Source organism: Dendrobates tinctorius, unplaced genomic scaffold, assembly GCF_039654945.1.
Source record: "Dendrobates tinctorius isolate UK_male_01 unplaced genomic scaffold, ASM3965494v1 ptg000037l, whole genome shotgun sequence".
In the NCBI taxonomy this organism is placed as follows: domain Eukaryota; kingdom Metazoa; phylum Chordata; class Amphibia; order Anura; family Dendrobatidae; genus Dendrobates; species Dendrobates tinctorius.
The window spans coordinates 26,349,634-26,375,792 of record NW_027361705.1 but is presented as its reverse complement, the minus strand read 5'-3'; the positions used below and the strand labels follow the sequence as shown (position 1 = coordinate 26,375,792).

General features: G+C 45.7%; 1 protein-coding gene across 3 annotated transcripts in view; it reads left to right on the top strand.

The window, feature by feature from the left end:
* Positions 1–2,311: 2,311 nt before the first annotated feature.
* The window catches only part of LOC141088075 (fatty acid desaturase 2-like), a 40,216-nt gene continuing 16,368 nt past the window's right edge, over positions 2,312–26,159 (top strand). The window contains exons 1-8 of one of the 3 annotated variants that reach the window (XM_073573966.1): positions 8,640–8,767; positions 9,254–9,519; positions 14,330–14,440; positions 20,589–20,786; positions 20,895–20,996; positions 21,480–21,605; positions 21,787–21,847; positions 24,222–24,298. In XM_073573966.1, the coding sequence (XP_073430067.1) occupies positions 9,310–9,519; positions 14,330–14,440; positions 20,589–20,786; positions 20,895–20,996; positions 21,480–21,605; positions 21,787–21,847; positions 24,222–24,298 (885 nt within the window). In that variant the 5' untranslated portion in view covers positions 8,640–8,767; positions 9,254–9,309. Of the gene's footprint in view, positions 2,433–8,639; positions 8,768–8,858; positions 8,884–9,253; positions 9,520–14,329; positions 14,441–20,588; positions 20,787–20,894; positions 20,997–21,479; positions 21,606–21,786; positions 21,848–24,221; positions 24,299–26,159 lie in introns of those variants that run through there. The other 2 variants (XM_073573967.1, XM_073573968.1) reach the window with 2 other exon arrangements.

The following is a 26,159-nucleotide window of genomic DNA, read 5'->3' as shown; positions in this document are numbered from 1 at the left end:
CTCAGGTGCCTGATAATTAGGCTCATTACCTTCCTTTACCAGAATAGGGAGTTCACCAGACCTCAGTGACGAAGGGGAAAATGAGCTCACAACAGAAGTGCATTATACCATTTGGAGGACTATGGGGAGTGTGTTATGCTTTGTAGAGGTTTATGGGGGGTACATTATACCATATGAAGGCCTATGGGAAGTACATTATACTAAATAGAGGCATATGGGGAATGCATTATACTATATAGAGACCTATGGGGTGTGTATTACACTAAATAAGGCCTATGGGGAGATCGTTATACTATATAGAGGCCTATGGGGAGTGCATTATACTATATAGAGGTCCATGAGGAATACATTATACCATATAGAAGCCTATGAAGAGTTTATTATACTATATAGAGGCCTATGGGGACTGCATTATACTACTATATGGAGCCCTATGCAGAGTGCATTATACTATATGGAGGCCTATTGGGAGTGCATTATACTATATAGAGACCTATAAAGAGTGCAGTACACTATATTGAGGCTTATGGGGTCCATTATACTATATGGAGGCTATTTAGGAAGCCATCATACAGTCAGTGACTCCATCAAAAAGAATATCAGCTGTAAGTTACTGTAACTGTGCTGTAATCTCTTACATGGTCTGCAGCATTGGTAACTACCACTGTATGGTCACCATATGGTGATAATATCATTGTCGATATTCGTACAGAGATTATTTTTAGTAACAGCACAGTCGTCTGCTGAGGTTCTCCTACATCCACTATTAGGGTGCGTCACCATAGATGTAATCAAGGTTACCTGGTTAGCGGCCCACTCAGAAGTGTGCCCCCCCCCCGATCCTACTGTAGCTACTCTTCTGACTTTAAGCATCTGCGGCTGTATCTACAGGTCAGTGATAAGGAATTGGATGTCCCCACTATTGTTCAGTTCTCTTATTAGACTACTCCTGAAATAAAGCTACAGATATACAGTGTGATATTTCAGTTTTTCTTTTTTAATACATTTGCAAAAATTTCTACATTTCTATATTTTTCAGTCAAGATGAGGTACAGAGTGTACAATAATAAGAAAAAAAGGAACTTTTCTGAATTTACAAATGGCTGCAATGAAGCAAAGTGTGAAAAATTTAAAGGGGTCTGAATACTTTCCGTACCCAGTGTATATACTGTATTTATAAAGCTCCTTTAAATGACCACTTCCAGCTCATTTAAAAAGTTGCCAGAGTGTCCTGGGCTGAGTGCGGGGCTGAGTGTGGGGCTGAGTGCGGGGTGTGCAAGTCAGTGAGTACAGGGCTGAATGCAGGGCTGACTGCGGGGTGTGCAGATCAGTGAGTACAGGGCTGAGTGCAGGTCTGAGTGTGCGGTGTGCAGGTCAGTGACTACAGGGCTGAGTGCAGGTCTGAGTGTGGAGTGTGCAGATCAGTGAGTACAGGGCTGAATGCAGGGCTGACTGCGGGGTGTGCAGATCAGTGAGTACAGGGCTGAGTGCAGGTCTGAGTGTGCGGTGTGCAGGTCAGTGAGGGCAGGGTTGAGTATGGGACTAAGTGCAGGGCTGAGTGCTGGGCTGAGTGTGGGGAGTGCAGGTTAGTGAGTACAGGGCTGAGTGCAGGTCTGAGTGTGGGGTGTGCAGGTCAGTGAGGGCAGGGCTGAGTATGGGACTGATTGCAGGGCTGAGTGCGGGGTGTGCAGGTCAGTGAGTACAGGGCTGAGTGCAGGTCTGAGTGTGCGGTGTGCAGGTCAGTGACTACAGGGCTGAGTGCAGGTCTGAGTGTGGAGTGTGCAGATCAGTGAGTACAAGGCTGAATGCAGGGCTGACTGCGGGGTGTGCAGATCAGTGAGTACAGGGCTGAGTGCAGGTCTGAGTGTGCGGTGTGCAGGTCAGTGAGGGCAGGGTTGAGTATGGGACTAAGTGCAGGGCTGAGTGCTGGGCTGAGTGTGGGGAGTGCAGGTTAGTGAGTACAGGGCTGAGTGCAGGTCTGAGTGTGGGGTGTGCAGGTCAGTGAGGGCAGGGCTGAGTATGGGACTGATTGCAGGGCTGAGTGCGGGGTGTGCAGGTCAGTGAGTACAGGGCTGAGTGCAGGTCTGAGTGCGGGGTGTGCAGGTCAGCAGGGTCGGACTGGGGCACTGGGACACTGGAGAATCCTCTGATGGGTCCACCCCCAGCCCCAGCTCCTGTCACCCACAAAGGGGGCCCCCTGCATCTGCTGCCCCTTTATGAAGTGCACAGTGTACAGCATTCCTTACAGTGAATAACGCTGTGCATCATCTGCAGTCCTTGTTCGTATTTCCCAAACCCCCTATATATCCCCCTTTTCTCTCTACCTGTCAGGTTAAGTTGAGAGTGAGGTGGGGGCATGCCACATTACAGCAGACAGAGGTCAGAGAGAAGGCAGGAAGATGTCTGCAGCACAAGTGAAGCACCAGGACCTGGTAAGTATACATATATATGTGTATCTGTGTGTATGCATGGGTAGTATACAGTGTGTGTTTGTATATGTGTATATAGTATGTGTGTATCTGTGGTGCATGTGTGTCTATTTATATATATGCATGTACTTACAGTATATAGGATGTGTGTCTGTGAATATTATATTTGCATACTGCATGTGTGCACTATATTGTGTATATGTATGTGAGCATGCTGTATATAAACTGTATTTTTCTGTGTGTGTATACCTTATATATGTCCTTGTACACACTGTATGTCCGTGTGCCATCCGTGTTTGACATGGAAAGTATGTGAGAAGCTTTGTAATTTCATTTCCAGTATCCATACCGGAAAAACACGGACAGCACACTGATTGAAAACACTGACACCGATATCGGTGTAACACGTACATGTTTTATGTGGACATGTGAAGGGGGCCTAACAGTGTTTTTGGTGGGGCGAGTTTGATGGCTGCTTCAATGGTGCTGCTGGGTGATCCCAGCATATTCTCTGCATACTTTGAGCTAATTTTGTATATTTGCATTATGGAGTAGATGCTAAGAATATGCTGAGATGGCTTGTAGGCAAATTTGATTTCCAGTTTTTAAAATTGGGAAATGTGAAATTCCTATTTCTTTGGGAATTATACATTTTGTTCAGTAAAGTCAGTTTTATATAATATTTATTTTTATCTAGTAAATAATACTCATTTTCTGTTATTGCACTTTAATGGTTACTCCCATATTTCCAGGATGTGCCGCAATAGTAGATGTGGTTCTCCCAAATGGAACCGGCATCTGTTTCGCTGTTAGTGGAGAGATGGCCAGAATGTTGTCTACCTCCCCACTTACATCACTGTGTGACGGGCCCCGTGCTCAAAATACATGCAAGTTCCATCTGTGCGACTTATACTTTATGGAAATGTACCTTGAAAGTATTTATTGTTGTGTTATGCAACTTTCCAACAGGCCCTGAACCAGACATGTTTCTTTTTTGCCTGAAGTGTTTCTTTATTTATTTATACATTAAGTTAAATTGGTTATGTATTGGCTAATTATTATTATTCACTATTATAGCGCCATTTATTCCATGGCACTTTACATGTGAAAAGGGGCAAACACAGACAAGTACAATAAACATAAGTAATACAAGACACACACAAGCACAGGAGGAGAGAGGACCCTGCCCGCGAGGGCTCACAGTCTACAGGGATGGGTGAGGATACACTAGAAAAGGGGAGAGCTGGTCGTGCAGCGGTTTCAGTGTCGGACTGGAGTGACAAGGGCAGGGGTGTATCCAGGGATGGGCAGCCGGGGCACCCGGGTGCAGCTGACAAGGGGCGCCATCGGGCTGCCTGATGCGGCGGTACAAGGAGGAGACTCCCCGACGGCGGCATTCTGCCACCCCCACACTCAGATTCCCCGTTCTCTAAGCCGGCTGTCAAACTGAAAGCTGGCGCAGAGAAAGTGCTGCGTGTCTGTGTACTAGCGTCTTCAGACGCTAGTACATATACACTGTCTGCTCTGACTCTGACTCACTTGTTCTGTGTAAGCGCCGCCACTGCCAGCGGCGCCTCACCGCCGCCGGCACTTCCGCATGCACCAGCAGCGTGATCAGGTCACATGATCACGCTGCTGACGTCACACGCCGGCTCTTCAGAGGCGAAGACTCAGGCAGTGAGGCAGCGTTGCGGTTGGTGCAGTAAGTGCTCCAGACAGGTAATGGAGTTGAAGACACCACCGAAGAATGATTAATGGTGGAAATTATTAGGACATGCTCTGTCTGGAGGCTATGAAGGGATGGTTGGGGTCGGGGACGGACGCTATATGGAGTCAGTGCAAGGGAAGATTGGGGGATGGCTGCAGAGTCCCATGGAATGGATAGGGAGGGAGCAGGGGGAGTAAATTTACTGAGGACAGTGTGTGTGTAAGGAGCAAGGCCAGGGTGCAAACATATTCATGTGGTGTGGTGGAGAAAGATGAGGAACATATGGGGGGAGGAGGGGGAAACCTGAGGACATTATGGGGGAAACCTGAGGATATTATGGGGGAAACCTGAGGACATTATGGGGGAACCTGAGGACAATATGGGGGAAACCTGAGGACAATATGGGGGAAACCTGAGGACATTTTGGGGAGAAACCTGAGGATTTTATGGGGGAAACCTGAGGACATTATGGGGGAAACCTGAGGATATTATGGGGGAAACCTGAGGACATTATGGGGGAAACCTGAGGACAATATGGGGGAAAGCTGATGATATTATGGGGGAAACCTGAGGACAATATGGGGGAAACATGAGGACATTATGGGGGAAACCTGAGGACAATATGGGGAAACCTGATGATATTATGGGGGAAGCCTGAGGACAATATGGGGGAAACCTGAGGACAATATTGGGAGAAACCTGAGGATATTATGGGGGAAACCTGAGGACAATATGGGGGAAACCTGAGGATATTATGGGGGAAACCTGAGGACATTATGGGGGAAACCTGAGGACATTATGAGGGAAACTTGAGGATATTATGGGGGAAACCTGAGGACATTATGGGGGAAACCTGATGATATTATGGGGGAAACCTGAGGACAATATGGGGGAAACCTGAGGACAATATGGGGGAAACCTGAGGATATTATGAGGGAAACCTGATGATATTATGGGGGAAACCTGAGGATATTATGGGGGAAACCTGATGATATTATGGGGGAAACCTGAGGACAATATGGGGGAAACCTGATGATATTATGGGGGAAACCTGAGGACAATATTGGGGAAACCTGATGATATTATGGGGGAAACCTGAGGACAATATGGGGGAAACCTGAGGACAATATGGGGGAAACCTGAGGATATTATGGGGGAAACCTGAGGACATTATGGGGGAAACTTGAGGATATTATGGGGGAAACCTGAGGACATTATGGGGGAAACCTGAGGACAATATGGGGGAAACCTGATGATATTATGGGGGAAACCTGAGGACAATATGGGGGAAACCTGAGGATATTATGGGGGAAACCTGATGATATTATGGGGGAAACCTGAGGACAATATGGGGGAAACCTGATGATATTATGGGGGAAACCTGAGGACAATATAGGGAAAACCTGAGGACAATATGGGGGAAATATGAGGATATTATGGGGGAAACCTGAGGATATTATGGGGGAAACCTGAGGACAATATGGGGGAAACCTGATGACATCATGGGGGAAACCTGAGGACAATATGGGGGAAACCTGAGGACATTATGGGGGAAACCTGAGGACATTATGGGGGAAACCTGAGGACATTATGGGGGAAACCTGAGGATATTATGGGGGAAACCTGAGGACATTATGGGGGAAACCTGAGGACAATATAGGGGAAACCTGAGGACATTATGGGGGAAACCTGAGGATATTATGGGGGAAACCTGAAGACATTATGGGGGAAACCTGAGGACATTATGGGGTAAACCTGAGGACAATATAGGGGAAACCTGAGGATATTATGGGGGAAACCTGAGGAAATAAGGGTGGAAAACTGACGACAATATGGCGGAAAATGCCATATATACGTGTATAGTGTGTAATATATACATACATAACATTTTATTGATTATTAAGTTAAATAAAGCATTGTGGAAAAAACAGGAATGTACCTTGGCTTCGTCAAATAGAGTTAAGGTTCAAATTGGGGGGGGGGGGCGCCAAACTGACCCTTTGCCCCGGGTGCAGGAAAGGCTAGATACTCCTCTGGACAAGGGCCCACCAGTAACCAACTCCAGGGCCACGCTTTTCAATTACATGGAATATGACATTATTGTCAATCACAAATGTATATAACAATGACCTGGGTAGATTGGTGAATGAATAAGATGCCGCCTCTGTCTGTACATAGTGATTCCTGTATACTGTGCCAAGTACTGCTCATATAAGACTGTGGTTTCCCACTCTTGCACAGGGGCCCACCGGAGGATTCTCCTGTTCTCCTGTGGGCCAGTCCAAGCCCGGGCAGTTCAGTAGACTGAGGATCGCTGCAGGCTTGTCGGAAGAGTAGAGTCTTCAGGTTCCTTTTGAAGGTCACCGTGGTAGGCTAATAAACACTTTGGTTTGATATTACCTCATTTTGCAGCAGAATTGGTATTATTTCTATATAACTGCAAGGTGGCCCACAAGAATGATTTTTCTCTGGTGGGCCCAAGGTCCGACGCTGAGTCAGTGAGGGCAGGGCTGAGTGCGGGGTGTGCAGGTCAGGGAGTGGGGGGCTGAGTGCGGGGCTGAGGCTGAGTGTGGGCTGTGCAGGTCAGTGAGTATGGGGCTGAGTGTGGGCTGTGCAGGTCAGTGAGTGCGGGGCTGAGTGCGGGCTGTGCAGGTCAGTGAGTATGGGGCTGAGTGTGGGCTGTGCAGGTCAGTGAGTATGGGGCTGAGTGTGGGCTGTGCAGGTCAGTGAGTATGGGGCTGAGTGTGGGCTGTGCAGGTCAGTGAGTATGGGGCTGAGTGCGGGCCGTGCAGGTCAGTGAGTATGGGGCTGAGTGCGGGCTGTGCAGGTCAGTGAGTATGGGGCTGAGTGCGGGCCGTGCAGGTCAGTGAGTATGGGGCTGAGTGCGGGCTGTGCAGGTCAGTGAGTATGGGGCTGAGTGCGGGCTGTGCAGGTCAGGGAGTATGAAGCTGAGTGCGGGCTGTGCAGGTCAGTGAGTATGGGGCTGAGTGTGGGCTGTGCAGGTCAGTGAGTATGGGGCTGAGTGCGGGCTGTGCAGGTCAGTCAGTATGGGGCTGAGTGCGGGCTGTGCAGGTCAGTGAGTATGGGGCTGAGTGCGGGCTGTGCAGGTCAGTGAGTATGGGGCTGAGTGCGGGCTGTGCAGGTCAGGGAGTATGGGGCTGAGTGCGGGCTGTGCAGGTCAGTGAGTATGGGGCTGAGTGGGCTGTGCAGGTCAGTGAGTATGGGGCTGAGTGTGGGCTGTGCAGGTCAGTCAGTATGGGGCTGAGTGCGGGCTGTGCAGGTCAGTGAGTATGGGGCTGAGTGCGGGCTGTGCAGGTCAGTGAGTGGGGGGCTGAGTGCGGGGCTGAGGCTGAGTGTGGGCTGTGCAGGTCAGTGAGTATGGGGCTGAGTGCGGGCTGTGCAGGTCAGTGAGTATGGGGCTGAGTGTGGGCTGTGCAGGTCAGTGAGTGCGGGGCTGAGTGCGGGCTGTGCAGGTCAGTGAGTATGGGGCTGAGTGCGGGCTGTGCAGGTCAGTGAGTATGGGGCTGAGTGCGGGCTGTGCAGGTCAGTGAGTATGGGGCTGAGTGCGGGCTGTGCAGGTCAGTGAGTATGGGGCTGAGTGCGGGCTGTGCAGGTCAGTGAGTATGGGGCTGAGTGCGGGCTGTGCAGGTCAGTGAGTATGGGGCTGAGTGTGGGCTGTGCAGGTCAGTGAGTGCGGGGCTGAGTGTGGGCTGTGCAGGTCAGTGAGTGCGGGGCTGAGTGTGGGCTGTGCAGGTCAGTGAGTATGGGGCTGAGTGCGGGCTGTGCAGGTCAGTGAGTATGGGGCTGAGTGCGGGCTGTGCAGGTCAGTGAGTATGGGGCTGAGTGTGGGCTGTGCAGGTCAGTGAGTATGGGGCTGAGTGCGGGCTGTGCAGGTCAGTGAGTATGGGGCTGAGTGCGGGCTGTGCAGGTCAGTGAGTATGGGGCTGAGTGCGGGCTGTGCAGGTCAGTGAGTATGGGGCTGAGTGCGGGCTGTGCAGGTCAGTGAGTATGGGGCTGAGTGCGGGCTGTGCAGGTCAGGGAGCGGCTGCACGTGTGATCTGCCCTGTTACATGGTATTACAGAGGGTAGCTGACCCTGAGTGGCAGATCCCCTCCCGATCACTGCATCTCCTGAGATAACCTTCCCTGGCCTCAGTCTGCTCTCTCCGCCGGCCCTCTAACGCCCCCTACCACGTTCAGCAGTATTTCACCCTGCGCTGTTTCATTGCTTCCCTGTAATTTGTGCATCTTTCTCAGCAGCTGCAGATTAACCCCTTATATTCCTATGACTGACAGTTCCCCCTCTCATCACCGTCTGCTGAGCCTTCTGCACTCTCCCTTCCTTCTCTCCCCCCTCGCGCCGGTGGTCGGGGGGGTAATCTCTCTCCCCCCTCCAGCTCAGAAGGATAATTCCCTTACGTCCTCCAGCTTCGAAAGATCCACCAGGGCCAATGACTGGTAGGCTGCCCCTGGTCCCCGGGTTGTGATTGGTCCCCTTTCTCTGCTGATTGCCCTGGAAACCCTAAACAGGGGAGAGGAGGGGAGGCTGCTGCAGGAGGAGGAGAGGTGGGGACTGCCTGCAGCCGGCTACATGTGGAGCTGCCGGGGCTGAGCGCAGCACGGAGCCTCTGGTGAGTAGTAGCAGCAGGTGGAGGACAGGGGGGGACACAGAGGAGACGTCTAGAGGGGCTGCAATGTAGAGACTGGAGGTTCTAACTGCACAGGAGGTCACATATAAAAGGTGGAGGTGTGTGATATATGGTCTGTATGGAAGACTGAGCATGCGCTGTGACACTAGAGGTAATAAGCAGCAATAGGTGTAGTGTACCCTCTACAGAGGTAATAATAATCTATATAGCGCCAACATATTCCGCAGCTCCTTACTAAGCAGCTACCTCCGGTGTATGGGGCTATGGGTGTAGCAGGTAATAGACCTAAACTATGATGTGACTGTAAACTGCAGCGTAGCCGCACAATGCGGAGCCCCGGACGGAGAGACACGGACACCGCTGACAATATAGCAGCCCGTGATGGAGGAGCCCGGCGGCCACTGTGCACCTGTATGTAGAGGGGACAGGGCGGGAGGAGGCTCTGCTCACACCTGTCTCATCCCACAGAGTGAAGAGGAGGAGAGGGCAGCTCGGCACCAAGGGCCCCCCAGCGAGGAGCCACCATGGGCAAGGGGGGGCAGAATGGAGAGGGCTGCAGCTCCGGATGTGTCAAGTCGGAGCCCCGGTACTCCTGGGAGGAGGTGCAGAGACACAACACCCGGAGCGACAAATGGCTGGTGATAGACCGCAAGGTGTACAACATCAGCGACTGGGTGAGGAGGCATCCGGGGGGCCTGAGGGTCATCAGCCACTACGCCGGGGAGGACGCATCGGTGAGTGACCACCCTGCCTGACCACCGAGCTCACACTCACATCTATCCATCTATCTATCTATTATCTATCTATCTATTATCTATCTATTATCTATCTATTATCTATCTATTATCTATATCTATCTATCTCTCTATTATCTATCATCTATCTATCTATCTATCTATCTATCCATCTATTATCTATCTATCTATCTATCTATCTATCATCTATCCATCTATTATCTATCTATCCATCTATTATCTATCTATCTATTATCTATCTATCTATTATCTATCTATCCATCTATTATCTATCTATCTATCTATTATCTATCTATCTATCTATTATCTATCTATCCATCTATTATCTATCTATCTATCAATCCCATATCTATCTATCTATCAATCCCATATCTATCTATCTATCTATCTATCTATCTATCTATCTATCTATCTATCTATCCCATATCTATCTATTATCTATCTATCCATCTATTATCTATCTATCTATCTATCTATCTATCTATCTATCTATCTCTCTATTATCTATCTATCTATCTATTATCTATCTATTATCTATCTATCTATCAATCCCATATCTATCTATCTATCTATCTATCTATCTATCCATCTATTATCTATCTCTATCTATCCATCTATCTATCTATTATCTATCGATCGATCTATCTATCTATCTCTCTATCTATCTCTCTATCTCTCTGTCTCTCTGTACATTCTGACATTATACTTTGCAAGGCAGATTTCCCCGCGGAGTCTCCCTTGTGATGTATAGGAGTTTCCTAGTTTTTTACATATATTACCCCATCCCATGATGTCCCCAGCCGGCCGCCCTCCTATCTCTATTGTCTTTTGCCTGGTCCTGGTTCGATAATATCACGTGTGTTGTTTTTACTGGTGGAACTTTTCTAATATGACTATAATCTGCAGATAAAATCAAACCAAGTAAATCATTGTTTTGGCTTTGAAGTTGTGAAGCAGAAGGCCGGGAATGTTCTGTGTGATTTTCTCCTGATAATCTGCCAGGGACCATAAATATCAAGAATCACACAAAATTGTGAAGAATCTAATGTATTATTACCAGTAGTTATCTGACCAGACATGTATCAGGGAAATGTAACATTTCAGCTAAGGAAAAGAATAGCGGGAGAAACAAATGGTATACAGTAACATTAATGCTGGATGGTGGCTACATGGAGGGAATGCCAGTTTCCACTTGCCCATAGGTTGTATGGTGCATACATTAGTGGGTACCCTACACTACTGATTTTCAAACCATAGCATGCGCCATATGTCGTGGATTTCATCCATGTTCCCCACAGATTTCACCCCTTATGGATCTTGCTGTAGATTTCTTGTCATTCCTGTGCTGTCTGTGAGCCCGGTCAGTGTCGCTCTGTTATATGAGATTTGGCTTAAAAGATTTGCTGTGAGAGCAGTCGGGGTAATTGGCACTAGAGAGATATCCGCTAATCACTGCGTGTCGTCATTGTTTCTTCATTATGGAGTTATATTCTTATTTATTTCCAAGAAGTAAATATATTGACACAAATTGTAAATGTTTGGTTACCTTTGTTAAAGTAAAATGAATTGTAAAAAAAATAAATAAATTACACTTTGACAAGGGCCCGCCCGAAGCGTTGTCTCTGGGGCCACTGGCCAGCTCCATGCTAATATTACATTCCCCTCATTCACAAGTGTACTTTACTGTTATCTATAATAATAATAAAGTGGATAGAGATACGAGCCTTTGCTCACATTCTGGGGCTGCTCTGTATTATTACACAGTGAGCAGCACCCCTTTGGCAAAAAAACAAGGAGTACTCCCAAATAAAAAGGAGACGGTAAATCGGATTTAATAAAAGAAAAAATTACTCAGGGGAGCAGCAGGAATAAAATAAGAGCAAAAGCTGATCAGCATTGACCAGGTTCTCTTTAAATGAATGATGAGGCGCTGACTTTTGCGCAAATCAAGTCTAACAAGTGGCAACTACTGCTCATATATGAGGGCGGGGGGCTGATTCCTGCGCAGGGGCTCACAGGGGGATTCTCCGGTTCCCATGTGAGCCAGCTTATATCCCCACCCGACCGACACCGCTCCTGCAATGTTGGCGCTTTGTCCTCCCCCGCGCGATATCAATAGTTTATGTCACGCGACCGCCGCAGCCTACTAGTAGCCACTGATTAGCTGCAGCGTTCACAGTTTCTTTGGAAAATAGTGAACGGAGCAGTAACAATGTCACATAAGCGCATCGACAGATCGGCTGCGTCTCTTTCGCTCTGCTCTATTGATGAGGTGTGACTGCCAAAGTCATGCTGATTGACAGCCGAATCCCCGCTGCCTAACTGAGGGAAACCGGCTGTCAATCAGCATGATATCAGCATAGCAATCCAAAAGAGAAAGACATGCTCCGCTGACATGATGCAGCAAAATCGCTGGCAGGAGCGGGCCCATGACTCTGCACCACGTAGAATGGGCAGGTAGTTAGTAACTACTTTCTTGTTAATTCTTAGGCACATAGCAAAAAAAAAATCAAATAGTCCCAGATAACCCCTTTAAAAACACATAAGATCAGTGGCATCATTTGAAGCTAATGTGCCCTAATGCAAATTCCACAATGAGGACCCAACTATCATGGATCTTTATTAGTACTGGTTTTCCCAAATGGACTTCTGGACTCCCCTAGGCTCAGGACTGGGGTGTGAATTGCAATCCCTGCACCCATTATAATTATTCCCTGCATACAGTGAATCCTATAAATCATTCGTGAATCATCGTCTGCTCATAAAATACAAAATATTGTAAAACAAATAGAAAATTATGCTTGTACATGTTGGCCTTCATATCATTCATGGATTGTTTGCCCATCAGAGGAAGCCTGTAATAATGCTTATATAGGATGGATTGGTTCATGAAATGTTACATTGTATCTATTTTATTTTTAGTGTGTAAATTACATCTGCCGGTTTGCTGTGCTGAAGTCAGCGCCGTGCTGTATAATTAGGACTGACTGCCAGTTATTGTGCCGTGGCACTGTAAAACATTTATGAGCCCAGCAGCATCGATGATGCATTTATACATATGAGATTTCCTTCCCTAGACACAGGTCTAATTCCTAAGGTGTTTGAGGCAGTGAACCTTGAAGCAAACTATTATATATATATATATATATATATATATATATATATACACTGCTCAAAAATAAAGGGAACACTACAATACCACATCCTAGATATCACTAAATGAAATATTCCAGTTGCAAATCTTTATTCATTACATAGTGGAATGTGTTGAGAGCAATCAAACATAAAAATAATCAATGTAAATCAAAATGAATATCCCATGGCGGTCTGAATTTGGAATGATACTCAAAATCAAAGGGGAAAATCAAATTACAGGCTGACCCAACTTCAGTGGAAATGCCTCATGACAAGGAAATGATGCTCAGTAGTGTGTGTGTGTGGCCTCCACGTGCCTGTATGACCTCCCTACTGTGCAATGCCTGGCATGCTCCTGAAGAGGCGGCAGATGGTCTCCTGAGGGATGTCCTCCTAGACCTGGACTAAGGCATCCGCCAACTCCTGGACAGTCTGTGGTGCAACGTGGCATTGGTGGATGGAGCGAGACATGATGTCCCAGATGTGCACAAGCGGGTTCAGGTCTGGGGAACGGGCAGGCCAGTCCATAGCTTCAATGCCTTCATCTTGCAGGCACTGCTGACACACTCCAGCCACATGGGGTCTTGCATTGTTCTGCATTTGGAGGAACCCAGGGCCAACCGCACCAGCATATGGTCTCACAAGGGGTCTGAGGATCTCATCTCGGTACCTAATGGCAGTCAGGCCACCTCTGGTGAGCACATGGCGGGCTGTGCGGCCCTCTAAAGAAATGCCACCTCACACCATTACTGACCCGCTGCCAAACCGGTCATGCTGGAGGATGTTTCAGGCAGTGTGGATCTAATACTCTGTGTAGTCACTGTAAGCCTTGACATGTCCATATTATAACTTTACCGAATAGTGCGGCATACGCTCCTATTTACTGGTCGGATGTGTTTGGATCAGAGAACATGTATATTCTAGGAGTAAGACCAATGCCACAAGGGGGCTTGTAAGCTCTGTGGTTTGGTGTAGACAGCTGGCCTGTGGGGAGAGCCCCTGACTGCGGCTCATTGAGGACGCCGGCTGCAGAGATCTGCACAGGCGAGGTTACTCCAGTTCATCACAGCTGAAGATCAGTTTCTGGAAGGGAAACCATAGGGAAGACTGAAGAGAAGATTAGAAAATCAATAAAGCTTCATTGTGTTGAATAATGAGGACTGCAAAGAACACAAAGCTACAACAATAAAGAAAAACCGATACATCACGGAATGCAGTGAATCATGAGCAAGGACAGAGGCAAAGGATGCAAACACAATCAGATGTGACGCTTATTACGCGCTACCCATGTAGATTCCTCCCAATGGATCTTGCATTACCACTTTTTAAATAAATAATAATTTTTAGTAATTGGGATATCAATTATTATATCAGTGAGCGATGATGCTTGTGTGAACAGAGCCTAAAGCATGCCCCTCTTTATGGTCTCGGGAATAATATAATAATTTCTATTAGGAAGCATGAAAATCATATGTCCTGTCATTGATTTGTATTGATATGATTATGAGGTTTTTTTTTACCATGTTAGATGGTAATATACTAACGATAATATTATATACTAGGTGCTATGATAAAGATGTCCGCCCCTGCATTAATTGTTATTAGTCCTTATCTGTCCTATTAATTATATTTATCTGGCTTATTTCTTATTTAGGAAGCTTTCCTAGCTTTTCATCCTGATCTTACTTTTGTGAGAAAATTTCTTAAGCCTCTTTATGTTGGTGAACTAGAAGAGAATGAGCCCAGTCAGGACCGAGGGAAAAATGTGAGTATGGACGAGATTTATCAGATGATTCACGATATCATTGTTTACCAAGTGCTTCACCGCTTTGATTAAAGTTACTAGAGAGATTTCCAGAAAGATTGCGGCATACCCTCTAAATCCTTGAAAATGCAGTAAAACCCATGTTAGCAAAAAGCAGCACAAGGAAAAGGGAGGGAGCACGACTTCTGGATTTACCATGGAGAAACATAAGTCTGCAGGGGAGCTGTAAACACAAGCATGTAAAGAGGTTGTCCAGGCTTAGGATCATCAATAATGGATGGGTGGGGGATGAATATGTGATCAGCTGTTTTTACCTCTGGCGGCGGCGAGATGTAAACTGTGAGAATAAATTACAGCTCAGCTCCTATACACTTCATAAGGAGCCAATTCTCAGCTGACGCTGTGTGATGGCGGCGGCCGGACCGTTCTGGCTACCTTCTTGGTTTACATCCACCCGAGCTGAAAACAGACATCTGTTCTGTCCTATCGGAAACTGACCCAGTGAGCAAAAAACGGATCTGTTTGAAATGAAAGAAAAAATGATGACTGTTTATTAACGGATCCGTTGTCCATAAACTTCAATGTTAGAAAAAACCGCTCCAGTTGGAATCAGTTTTTTTTAGCTGGACAAAAAAGTCATGTCTGCACAACTTCTTTGTTAACAGATTACCGCTGAATCAGTTCTGATGATTACTGGACGTGTGTGAACATGGCCTTACAGATAATTAGTGTATTCACTGAAGGTACCTTTTTATTACAGACCCGGTAGACTTTAAAGGGAATCTGTCACCCATTTTTAGTGATATCATGTAAAGATATCATTCAGTTGTGCGTCCCATAAGGATTCTATTAGGACTTTTGATTCCCCCCGACCCCGCACCTTTCATGCATAAATACGGTGCAAAGTCTTATGGACGTTTCCTCTACAGCAGGGGTCCCCGACCTGTAGCTCGGGAGCCACATGTGGCTTGCTGTCCCATGAATTGTGGCTCGCGGCTGTCTGCCAGCTTGCTGTATTAGGTCCAGGTCTAGCAAACAGGTATGAAGAGCACATCTCAAAATGGTGAATTTTGTGAGTAGCCCTGCACAGAAGTACAGATGTGGATGTGCATTTACTGGTCTTAGGGGTGTAGAGATGTTTTAGGTATGATACGCTGGAGGATGGTACTACCTGTTAGGGGAGATGTTCAAAGTGGGATGTGACAGTGTGTTGGGAGTGCTGGATGGGAGAACACTGAATGGGGGTATTGTGGGAACCCCTGGATCTCCGTGTACTGCTTTGGAGTGATTTCTGTGGAAAAGCTTTGGTTATCATTATTCCTGTAATGGCGTCTTTGGTTGACACTACTTTGAAGGGGGTGGGAGCTGGATGTGGCTCGTGGCCCTCTCTCAGTGCTGAATGTGGCTTGCGACCCTCTCTATAAGCTGAATGTGGCTCTCAAGGTCAGAAAGGTCAGGGACCACAGCTCTACAGTATAAAGCATTTTCTACATTCAGTATTCTTCCTCCATAGTTTACTCCAGGGCTAGGGAGACACACTGTTTCATCATATTCCGCTACAACCCAGCTTTAATCCTACAGTCCTGATCGGCAATTCTCCTTACTTGATGACCGGTTCCGATTCCTATTTCTTCTACTACTGGTGCCCTGGAACCCTCATACTGGGTACCCCCACTAGTCCATTGTACTCAATCCTGGTTAGGTCCTTTACCTTCTGCGTTACAAGCTCTGGGGTTCATGATTCAGTGTGCTATCCGAGGACACCTCTGTGGAAGTCCACTCTGTCTCGTCAGTGACTTCTCTCCAGGATCACACTATCCCTCGTCCTTCGTCTCCTCTCACTTTGGGTCACCTTTTCATACCGCTCTGCTCACTTTACACTCCAGACCCTATCTGCCCAACTAACAGGAACACAATTACTTTCCCTAAAACTAACCCCACCCCTGTGGGCTAGTCTCCACATTAACTCTGTCCTAACTTACCCTATCATCACTACCTATCCTACAGTCTACTGTCTACACCTTACACTACCTATCCTATATCGCTATACCTTACACTATACATCCTATACTATACTTTACTACACACTATACATAATTATATCACAATACATTACAACACATACAATATATACAAAAGACGCAAGACATTATTCACAATACAGTACAACACAAAATGTGATTGGTGTGTTCAGGAGTAGGAACCTGATAGCACAGTCCACCACCCTTACACTGGTAAGTATCCGCTGGGCAAACCAGGCAAGAGCTCTCTTTCTTGCCAGGGAGCGATGGAGCCGTCAGGATGGAACTGAAGAGGTTGGTTACTGATGAGAGGGCAGGACGCTTTCTTGATTGCTTAGCCACACCAAATAGACACCTGACAGCAAAGCGCAAGATGTCATTTAAGTTGATGTTCTCCACTCTTCTACCGCTATGAACGTTAGCATCAGTATTTATCCAACTGTTTTTAAGCTGTGGTAGTGGTTAGGAAGGATAAAATCTTCTGACAATCTCCGTAAACCGGTGTATGTACATATAAATGCCAGTGGCTGACTCTTCCTGCACTTCACTGAGGGCTGTAAATAATCAAAGCTCAAATGGTCAAACCCCAACCCATGTCCAATGAAGCATACGGTAGCCATTACTTCTATGAACTGCTCGTTGTTTAGTTCAGGGTTCCCCAGCTCCGGTCCTCAAGAGCCAACGACTGATCATGTTTTCAGAATTCCCTTAGGATTGCCCAGGTGATAATTCCATCTCCTGTGCAATACTGGGGAAATCCTCAAAACATGACCTGTTGGTGGCTCTTGAGGACTGGAGTTGGGGAACACTGGTCTAAAATGTGTTCACCTTTCAGTGAGTAGCTGGATTTGTATGTGGTTGTCTATTGAAGTCCTTACATTAAAGACATGACCCATAGCTACTATTAACTGTTTATGCTGCGGCATAGCCAATCGTCTTGGCGGGGAAGTCCTCAATTAGTCCTATACATGCTATGCTGGAACTTAAAGGGTTTATCCAGGACTATTTTTTTCACTAAAGGCCTAAAAACTAACAAACAAATAGTTGTGAGCTACCTGTCTCATCTACCCAAAGCCATCTCACTGTGGTCACTGACAGCTCCTGCCAGCGATTCAGCTGCTCCACTTCAACAGAGCAGCTCTTCTTCTTCTGGGCTGCTCTGGCGACGGGGCGTGATTTCTGGATTTCCCCGCAGTTAGGCAGCAGGGAGTCGTCTGCCAATCAGCATGATGTCATCATTCACATCCTGCAAACAGAACAGAGCAGAAGAAAAGCTGCTAATTTGTCAACATGATGTCAGCTGAAGCTGCTGAATCTCCTGCAGGAGCGGTCTGTGCCAACAGAGACCTGTGCCGGGAACAACGGGCAAGTAGGTAACAACTACCTGCCTACTAGTTCTTAGCCCATTTTTAAACAGCAGACAAAAAGGCAGCAACACTTACCTGCCCAGATCTTGAAACAAATTCACTACAGGGTGCAGCCATCACACAAAGCAAGCTGTCAGCAACACTGGTGCAAAATACTAGATAAGCAGGCGCTCTCCACCTAACCATTCCTGGAGGGGGTGACTGCCCAGTATACAATTGCACAATAAAGGCCCGCATAGGGCGTTGCTCACACAAAGGTACCGCACAGTGTCTGATTCACAGCCTATTAGTCACGCCGCTACTTTTCGATTAGGCGGGCTGGCCAGCACACTCTCAGTGCATAGCTATGGGAACACCCCTCATGCGAGACCAGACGTGTCTGGGCGTGGCTGCACCCTGAAAAATATAGTGCAAAAAATACAAAATTAGTGAGGTATTAGCTGATAATTTGGCAAAAATATGTGAGCCCATACCCTGCGCCAAAGGTCCTCACGCTTACAGGTCCCTATAGTAAACTAAATAGCAAAGCCACTAAAGAAGACTCAAGGTCTCCAAAAATTCATTTTTAAACAGCAGACAAAAAGGCAGCAACACTTACCTGCCCAGATCATGGAGCAAATGCACTACAGGGTGCAGCCATCACACAAAGCAAGCTGTCAGCAACACTGGTGCAAAATACTAGATAAGCAGGCGCTCTCCACCTAACCATTCCTGGAGGGGGTGACTGCCCAGTATACAAGTGGTTTTGCTATTTAGTTGCTATTTAGTTCTTAGCCCAGTAGTAAAAAAGTTATATAGACCTATGTAACCCTTTTAACCTTGAGTAAGTTGTTTAAGTGGAATTTTTCATGTTTTGGTGATGATGGGTTGTATTTTAGTACTTGTGGTGAAAACTGCTATAAGGAGTTTAGAAAAATATTCAGAATTGAGAGTCCTCAGTGGTTGATACCTTTTACCATTAAAAGGTATCAACCACTGAGGAGTCTCAATTCTGAATATTTTTCTATCTGCTGGCTAACACGGTACAAAGATATATATCTTTCCTGTATAAGGAGTTTATAAATTAATCTAAAAATAAACAAATAATTCAATATTGAGACCACAATGGGAGGGTGAACGGCACCGCAGAGGTAACGAGGAGTTGATGGAAAAGCGTATTGTGCAACTGGGTAATGTAATCTTCTGTCTCCATTATTGATGCACTGATAGTGTTCTATATAAATGGCACTCAGCGCTCCTCTATTATTAATACCATTCTTAGTCTGCTGTATTCTCTGGACATTGCTGAAATGCAATGGGTTACTGCAAATAATTGTATAGATTGCTTTCGTCTGTGGGAACCAGTGCCGTTATTTCGCCACCATTTCCATATCATCTGTGCTTTTGTTCTTTTCTATATTTATGATATGTTAAAGTGTTATTTCCATTTTCATCAATGGGTAATATTAGATAGTGCTTGTAAATACAATTTACTGCTAGTTAAAATGTTCAGCCGTTCCTGAGAAAGTAACACATTAGTTTTCGAGTGTTTAAAGCTTGTTTCCCTAGAGAACCGGCCACCGTTGATAAACAGCAGGACATGTCAAGCGCTTACAAGCTCTTTGCTATTGAGCTTGTAAGCATTGCTTTGAAGCTGGCCAGGATCACTGAAACGCACCGTAACCGCCTAATCCTGGCCGGCTTCATCACAATGCTTTACAAGCTAGACAGCAGAGGTGGTCGGTCTCCTAGGTAATAAGTTGTAGACAAAAAAGAAAAGTATTAATATCTCAAGAATGGCTGCAAATTTTAATAAGCAGTAACTTGCAAAAGTGTTTGATTTTACAAGCTGTGTCTGACAAAATCCATCTATGAACACTTGAATGATTAATAAATGGTATTAAAGTGCAATTCTGAATTTATTTTTGGCCAATCCACTGTCAGATTGAATAGTCAGTTTATAACTTAACTCAATGGCTAGCATAAAAGGGAGGGGGCTCATAAGAAAGGTCCGACGAGCCTAACCATTATATGTTATTATAAGTTATTATAGCCATTATGTGGTTGAGTATTCCCTCAATAACAGTGGATAGGACCATGCAGGACTAGGGCCCCACTCTTTCTAAGGACCTTAGCAACTATGTGACCTGTCTTGATGGTGCTTATGTATTTACCGTATATATTATATACAGTAGTGTTTTATAAATACCCGAGTAGTTAAGGAGTCGATAACCAATGTTAAATCATGGCCCGATCAAAAAAAGAAGAGCTGAAATCACCAATAAAAAAGTAATCCCTTTTATTCAAAATCCATTAAAGAGTCGTCATAGCAGGACCGTGATCTGGATTTCTGCCACATTTCCACCCTCCGGTCTTGAACGTAAGAATTAATTTGAATAAAGTGGATTATTAATATTAAAATTTCAGCACTTCTTTTTTTCAGTTGAACTCTATTATTTGCCTTGGCCAACGGGCTTGTAAATTTCCAAAGTTGTCTGCGAGGATGGAGTGATATATTGGCGAGCTAATCTTTTCAATTTTGATAAATCATGGCACCGTGGTGGCTGGTTCCTGCTTCTTTCACTGAAGTCCTAGATCTTCCATGCGTTCACTTTGAGGAGCCTTGGGTCTCCCCACTCCGGAAAAATCGTGCAAATACATTAATTGACTTTCTATAGGATTGGTGCTAATATGAGAGTAATATGGGCTGATCACATTGGATGGTGGTTACCTGCTGACATGGTAAGCTTCATTGATCGCTCTCTTACCTTTTACCGTCAGGCTCAGCAAGTTCAAGACTTTGAAAAGCTACGAAAGACCGCAAAAGAAATGGACCTCTTTAATGCCAGTTGGGTTTTTTTCGGCCTTTACCTAGCACATATTGTGGCTCTGGAGTTTCTTGCCTGGGCTACTGTCAACTACCTTGGTACAGGGTGGATACCAACCTTCATCACCATTCTGCTGCTCACTATTTCTCAGGTGAGCTAGTAAAATCGCCCTACTAGTAACCTGCCTCTACGCAATGTATCATATCGTATGCACTATTGTAATGGAGCATCAGACTGTAATTTTCATTTTCCTGTACAGGCCCAGGCTGGGTGGTTGCAGCATGATTTTGGACACCTATCAGTCTTCAAAAAATCGAGATGGAACCACATTGGCCACAAATTTGTCATTGGCCATTTAAAGGTGATGTCATGATGCTCATGGTATTTGGTACCTTATATATAATAGAGGATGCGTCCTTCTGTCCAAAGCCGGGATGTGTGGCGCCGGAGGCAGCGCGTGCGCATAGTGTCGGAATTAGCGCCTGCGCAAACCACACTACGGCGACATTTTATTGAAGACACTGTGTTTGCGAATTTGTCTAGGACACCGGCCACCTCTTGTAGATTGCAGAGGTGGCCGTTAACCTTTGCAAATGAAAACATTTAATGAGATGAGGCAACAAATTTAAAGCTGGCAACAAACTGATTATTCATATAAAAAAAAATCCAAAATGCATCAATAGAACTTTGTGTCTCCAGTGGTAACACATGGACTCTGCATGCAAGTGTTTGAATGTCTGGTCCATGTCATTAGTCCAAAATTAATACAGTAGGTTATAGGAGAAGGACTATGGATGGAGACTTGGTCTTGCTTCCCAGCTCATATGGGTCCATCTGTCTGCAGGGAGCATCAGCAAACTGGTGGAACCATCGCCATTTCCAACATCATGCCAAACCTAACATCTTCAGCAAGGATCCAGACGTCAACATGGTACATATTTTCGTGCTTGGAGAGACACAACCAGTGGAGGTATGAGACTTACCCAACCATAAGTATCTTCTTAGAATTAAACATAGTATCAACTGTCACACTGATAAGCGTCATATAATATACAGGTGTACCATGACTATATGAGTGACTGCACAGAGAGTAGCCGTCCACTGTTGGTCTGTGCACATACTGACTGTAAATCAATGCCTTTTCTTTACAGTATGGCAAGAAGAAGATAAAGTTCCTGCCCTACAATCACCAACATCAGTACTTCTTTCTCAGTGAGTAATTGGATTTATAATGGGATTACTGGTTTACGTAGGACTAGAGGTTAAAATACACAAGTGTCACAAGGAGAGCAAATCCTTTTTGTATGTTCTGTCCTACATCCCCCTAGAAAATGACCGCCAGAATCTGAACTTGTCCTAGATTTTAAAACACATCTACAGCTGCAAGAAAATGGAAGGCACAATTAGATAAAACTGTAATATACAGTATCTTGTAAAAGTTTGGGCACCCCTGGTCAAAATTACTGTTATTATGAACAGTTAAGCAAGTTGAAGATGAATTTATCTCTAAAAGGCCTAAAGTTAAAGATGACACATTTCCTCTGTATTTTAGGCAATATATATATATTGCAATTTTTTTTTAATACAAAAAGGAAAATGAGCCAATGCAAAAGTTTGGAAACCCTTTGAGATTTGAATGAGCAGATAATCATACCTTAATTATCCTGTTAGGGTTATGGTTTGTTCACTATAATCGTTAGAAAAGGCCAGGTGATGCAAATTTCCCAACATTATAAAAACCCAGCCTCCTCTAACATGGTACCAAAAAAACAGCAGCCGTGGGTTCTTCTCAGCAGTTGTCTAGCACTCTGAAAATGGTGAAGGCCCACAAAGCAGAAGAAGGCTATAAGAAGATAGCAAAGCGTTTTCAAGTTGCCCTTTCCTCAGTTCGAAATGTACCGTATTTTTCCGACCATAAGACGCTCTTTTTTCCTCCAAAAGTTTGGGGGAAAGTGGGGCGTGCGTCTTATGGTCGCAATATACTAACCTACAATCATGGCTGGTGCGGGTGCCGCGGGGCTCTGCGGTGGTGGCAGCGGGCGGGGCTCTGCGGTGCAGTGGTGGCGGCGGGCTGTGCTCCGGTGCAGGGGCGGCGGCTCCGCCGGCATTTCCTCGCATCCCGGAGGCCCCCTCACATCCGTTGCTGGCTGCCGCCATGTTGCGGTGGCCTCCGGGAACATGGCGGCAGCCAGCAACGGATGTGCGGGGGCCTCCGGGCTGCGAGGAAATGCCGGCGGAGCCGCTGCCCCTGCACCGGAGCACAGCCCGCCGCCATCCTCACCCTGCAGAGCCCAGCTGCCCCAACCCAGCACAGCCCACTTGCCCCAGCCCAGTACAGCCCACTTGCCCCAGCTTCCCTAGCCCAGCACAGCCCACCTGCCCCAGCCCACTTGCCTCAGCACAGCCCACTTGCGCCAACACAGCCCACCTGCCGCAGGACAGCTGCCCCATCCCAGCACAGCCCACCTGCCCCAGCACAGCCCACCTGCCGCAGGACAGCTGCCCCATCCCAGCACAGACCACTTGCCCCAGCACAGCCCACCTGCCCCAGGACAGCTTCCCCAGCCCAGCACAGCCCACCTACCCCAGCACATCCCAGCTGCCCCAGCACAGCCCACCTGCCCCAGCACAGCCCACCTGCCCCAGCACAGCCCACCTGCCCCAGCACAGAGCCGCCACCACCGCACCAGCCTGGAGCACTCAATGACCTCTGTGACCACTCCTCCACCTGTGCCGGATCCCTTCCCTGGTAAGCTGAATTCGGACTGTAAGACGGACCCCCATTTGACACATTATTTTTTTTCCTATTTTCCATCTTAAAATTGGGGTGCGTCTTATGGTCCAGTGCGTCTTATAGTCCGAAAAATACGGTAATTAAGAAATGGCAGTTAACAGGAACAGTAGAGGTCAAGATATGGTCTGGAAGACCAAGCAAAATGTCAGTGAGAGCTGTTTGTAGGATTGCTAAAGAGGCAAATAAGAGCGCCTGCTTGACTGAAAAAGACCTTCAGAAAGATTTAGCAGACTATGGAGTTGTGGTACAATATTCTACTGTTCAGAGACACCTGCACCATTATGGCCTTTATGGAAGAGTCATCAGAAGAAAATATCTCCTTCGTCCTCAGCATAAAATTCAGCATCAGAATTACGGTATGCAAAATAACATCTAAACAAGCCTGATGAATGTTGGAAACAAGTCGTGTGGACCCAGGAGGTTAAAATACAACTCTTTTGTCACAATGATCAACAGTATGTGTGGAGAAAAAAGGGCCCAGAAAAGAACATCTCGCCAGCCATTAAGCATGGGGGTGGATCAATCATGCTTTGGGGTTGTGTTGCAGCCAATGGCACAGGGAACATTCCACGAGTAGAGAGAAGAATGGATTCAATGAAATTTCTACAAGTTCTTGATGCGAACATAATGCCACATGTAAAAATGCTGAAGTTGAAAAGAGGATGGTGTCTACAAATGGATAATGATCCTAAACACACGTCAAAATCCACAATGGACGACCTCAATAATTGCTATTATAATTATTATTGCATAGTAAGACACCAGCAGTAATGTGTCTTTTTTCACTTGCAGTTTTTCCTCCACTTTTGATACCACTGTACTTTACAATTCAGATTATGAAGACAATGATAACTCGCAAGGACTGGGTGGTAAGTGTCTTCTGTACTATAGGACATAGCTAATTATAATTTATATGCTTTTTAAAGAAGCAATAAGTCAAGAAAAGTATGACGGGCCTTAATGTGATCTTTAGGGTAGGTGCCCACGATGTCACCTACGTCAGTAAACGCTTTCTTTTTTTGCAGTATCTATTAAACCGTCACAAAGGACCCAGACATCTTCAGGGCTTTTGGGTCCCCACTGGCTCCTTTATGTATTTCAAGCAGATGTCCCTGAAATGGTCAGATCAATTTCTTTTATCTGCTTTGCATCTTTTGAAATGCAAAGAGGTTAAAAGACAATGAAAAGCCTGAACACGTGAATAGCAGGTCGTTTTGACGTACAAATGCACTTGTTCAATCTTTTGAGCACTTTTTCAGGCAGATTTTCAGAATTTCTTAGTCATTAAGCTTCTGACTTTGGGCCTATAACTTCAATTCATCATCTAAAATACCTTATAAGTAATATATTCATTCCAGAAATATTTACTTAACATTTCCTGCCAAATTACTTTGACCCATACTTATCAATGGAATCTCGTTTTTGTGGTTTATTTTACTCCAAAACAAATGTAAAAACGAGCGGAACTGGCTCCGACGGCCACTCCGGCAGTGGATTCGCCAGATCCTCATCCTTCAGGGTTGGTGATCCACATGCAGCAGATGTGAACTTTACATCCAGTAGAAGAAAGTAAGCGTCACTCACCCCGGGAGCGGTGACGCGCGTTCTAGCGCTCAGTGGGGATCGCGCACACAAGCAGCATTTACAAGACGGCCGTTTCACGCTGTAACTAGCGCTGCATGTGGCCTCCAAAATAATGTCTGATCTGCTGTGGGACACATTTATTACTCATTTGCTCCATAATTAAACACTTGGTGAACGTCTTAAAAACTAAAGAAATGTCTGTAACTATATTTAAGAATACAACAATTGATCAACACCCGTGCAACAATTTGATGCATCTATCACAAATGACTGCAACATTGTATTCTCTGTATTTAATCCTAACATAATATGAATTCTCTATGACACTTTTATGTATTATATGGGCCATGTTGTGGACAGTCATTTCTATTTAGGCCTTGGGACTCTTCTTGTTGTTCTATTGTAATAATAACCAATCAGATTGTAGCTCATATTTTAGATGACTTTTTTTTAGATAGAAAGCTGCAGCCTGATATTTTTTTTGCTATGATCATCCCCTCCACTTTTTTTATATTTGCTTTGATGAATCTTCCCCAACCAGCTTACCAAACTACTAATGTGCACTTTGTGTGAGCATTCTCAATCATTATATTGTCTGGTTAATACAGCCTTAGTTTAGAGGAATTTCTTCCGATCAGGGGTTAATATAATATTTATTTCACTGTCCTGCAATATGACCAATTTTAATAGTCTTATTTTTGTCCGGTTAAGAAGAGGTTACAAACCATTTATCACCTCTTCACTGCATAGGTCATTAACCGGAATCTGTCGGCATTTTTTGCTATGTAACTGAGAGCAGCATGATGTAAGGGCAGAAACCCTGATTCCAGAGATGTGTTACTCACTGAGCTGCTTGCTGTCATTTTGATACAATTACTGTTTTATCTGCAGCAGATCTAGCAGTTCTTAGAATGCTGAGCTCTGTATAACACCACCCACACCTCTGATTGGTAGCTTTTTGAGTACAATGTGCATTGACAGACAGAAAGCTGCCAATCAGTGGTGGGGGCGGAGATACACAGAACAGTTGACTAGAAGGCATGAGACATCTAGTCCTGCAGTGATAATCTCCTGCTGATAAGACACCGATTTTATTGAAACAACAGCACATATCCTAGTAAGTGACACATCGCCAGAATCAGGCTC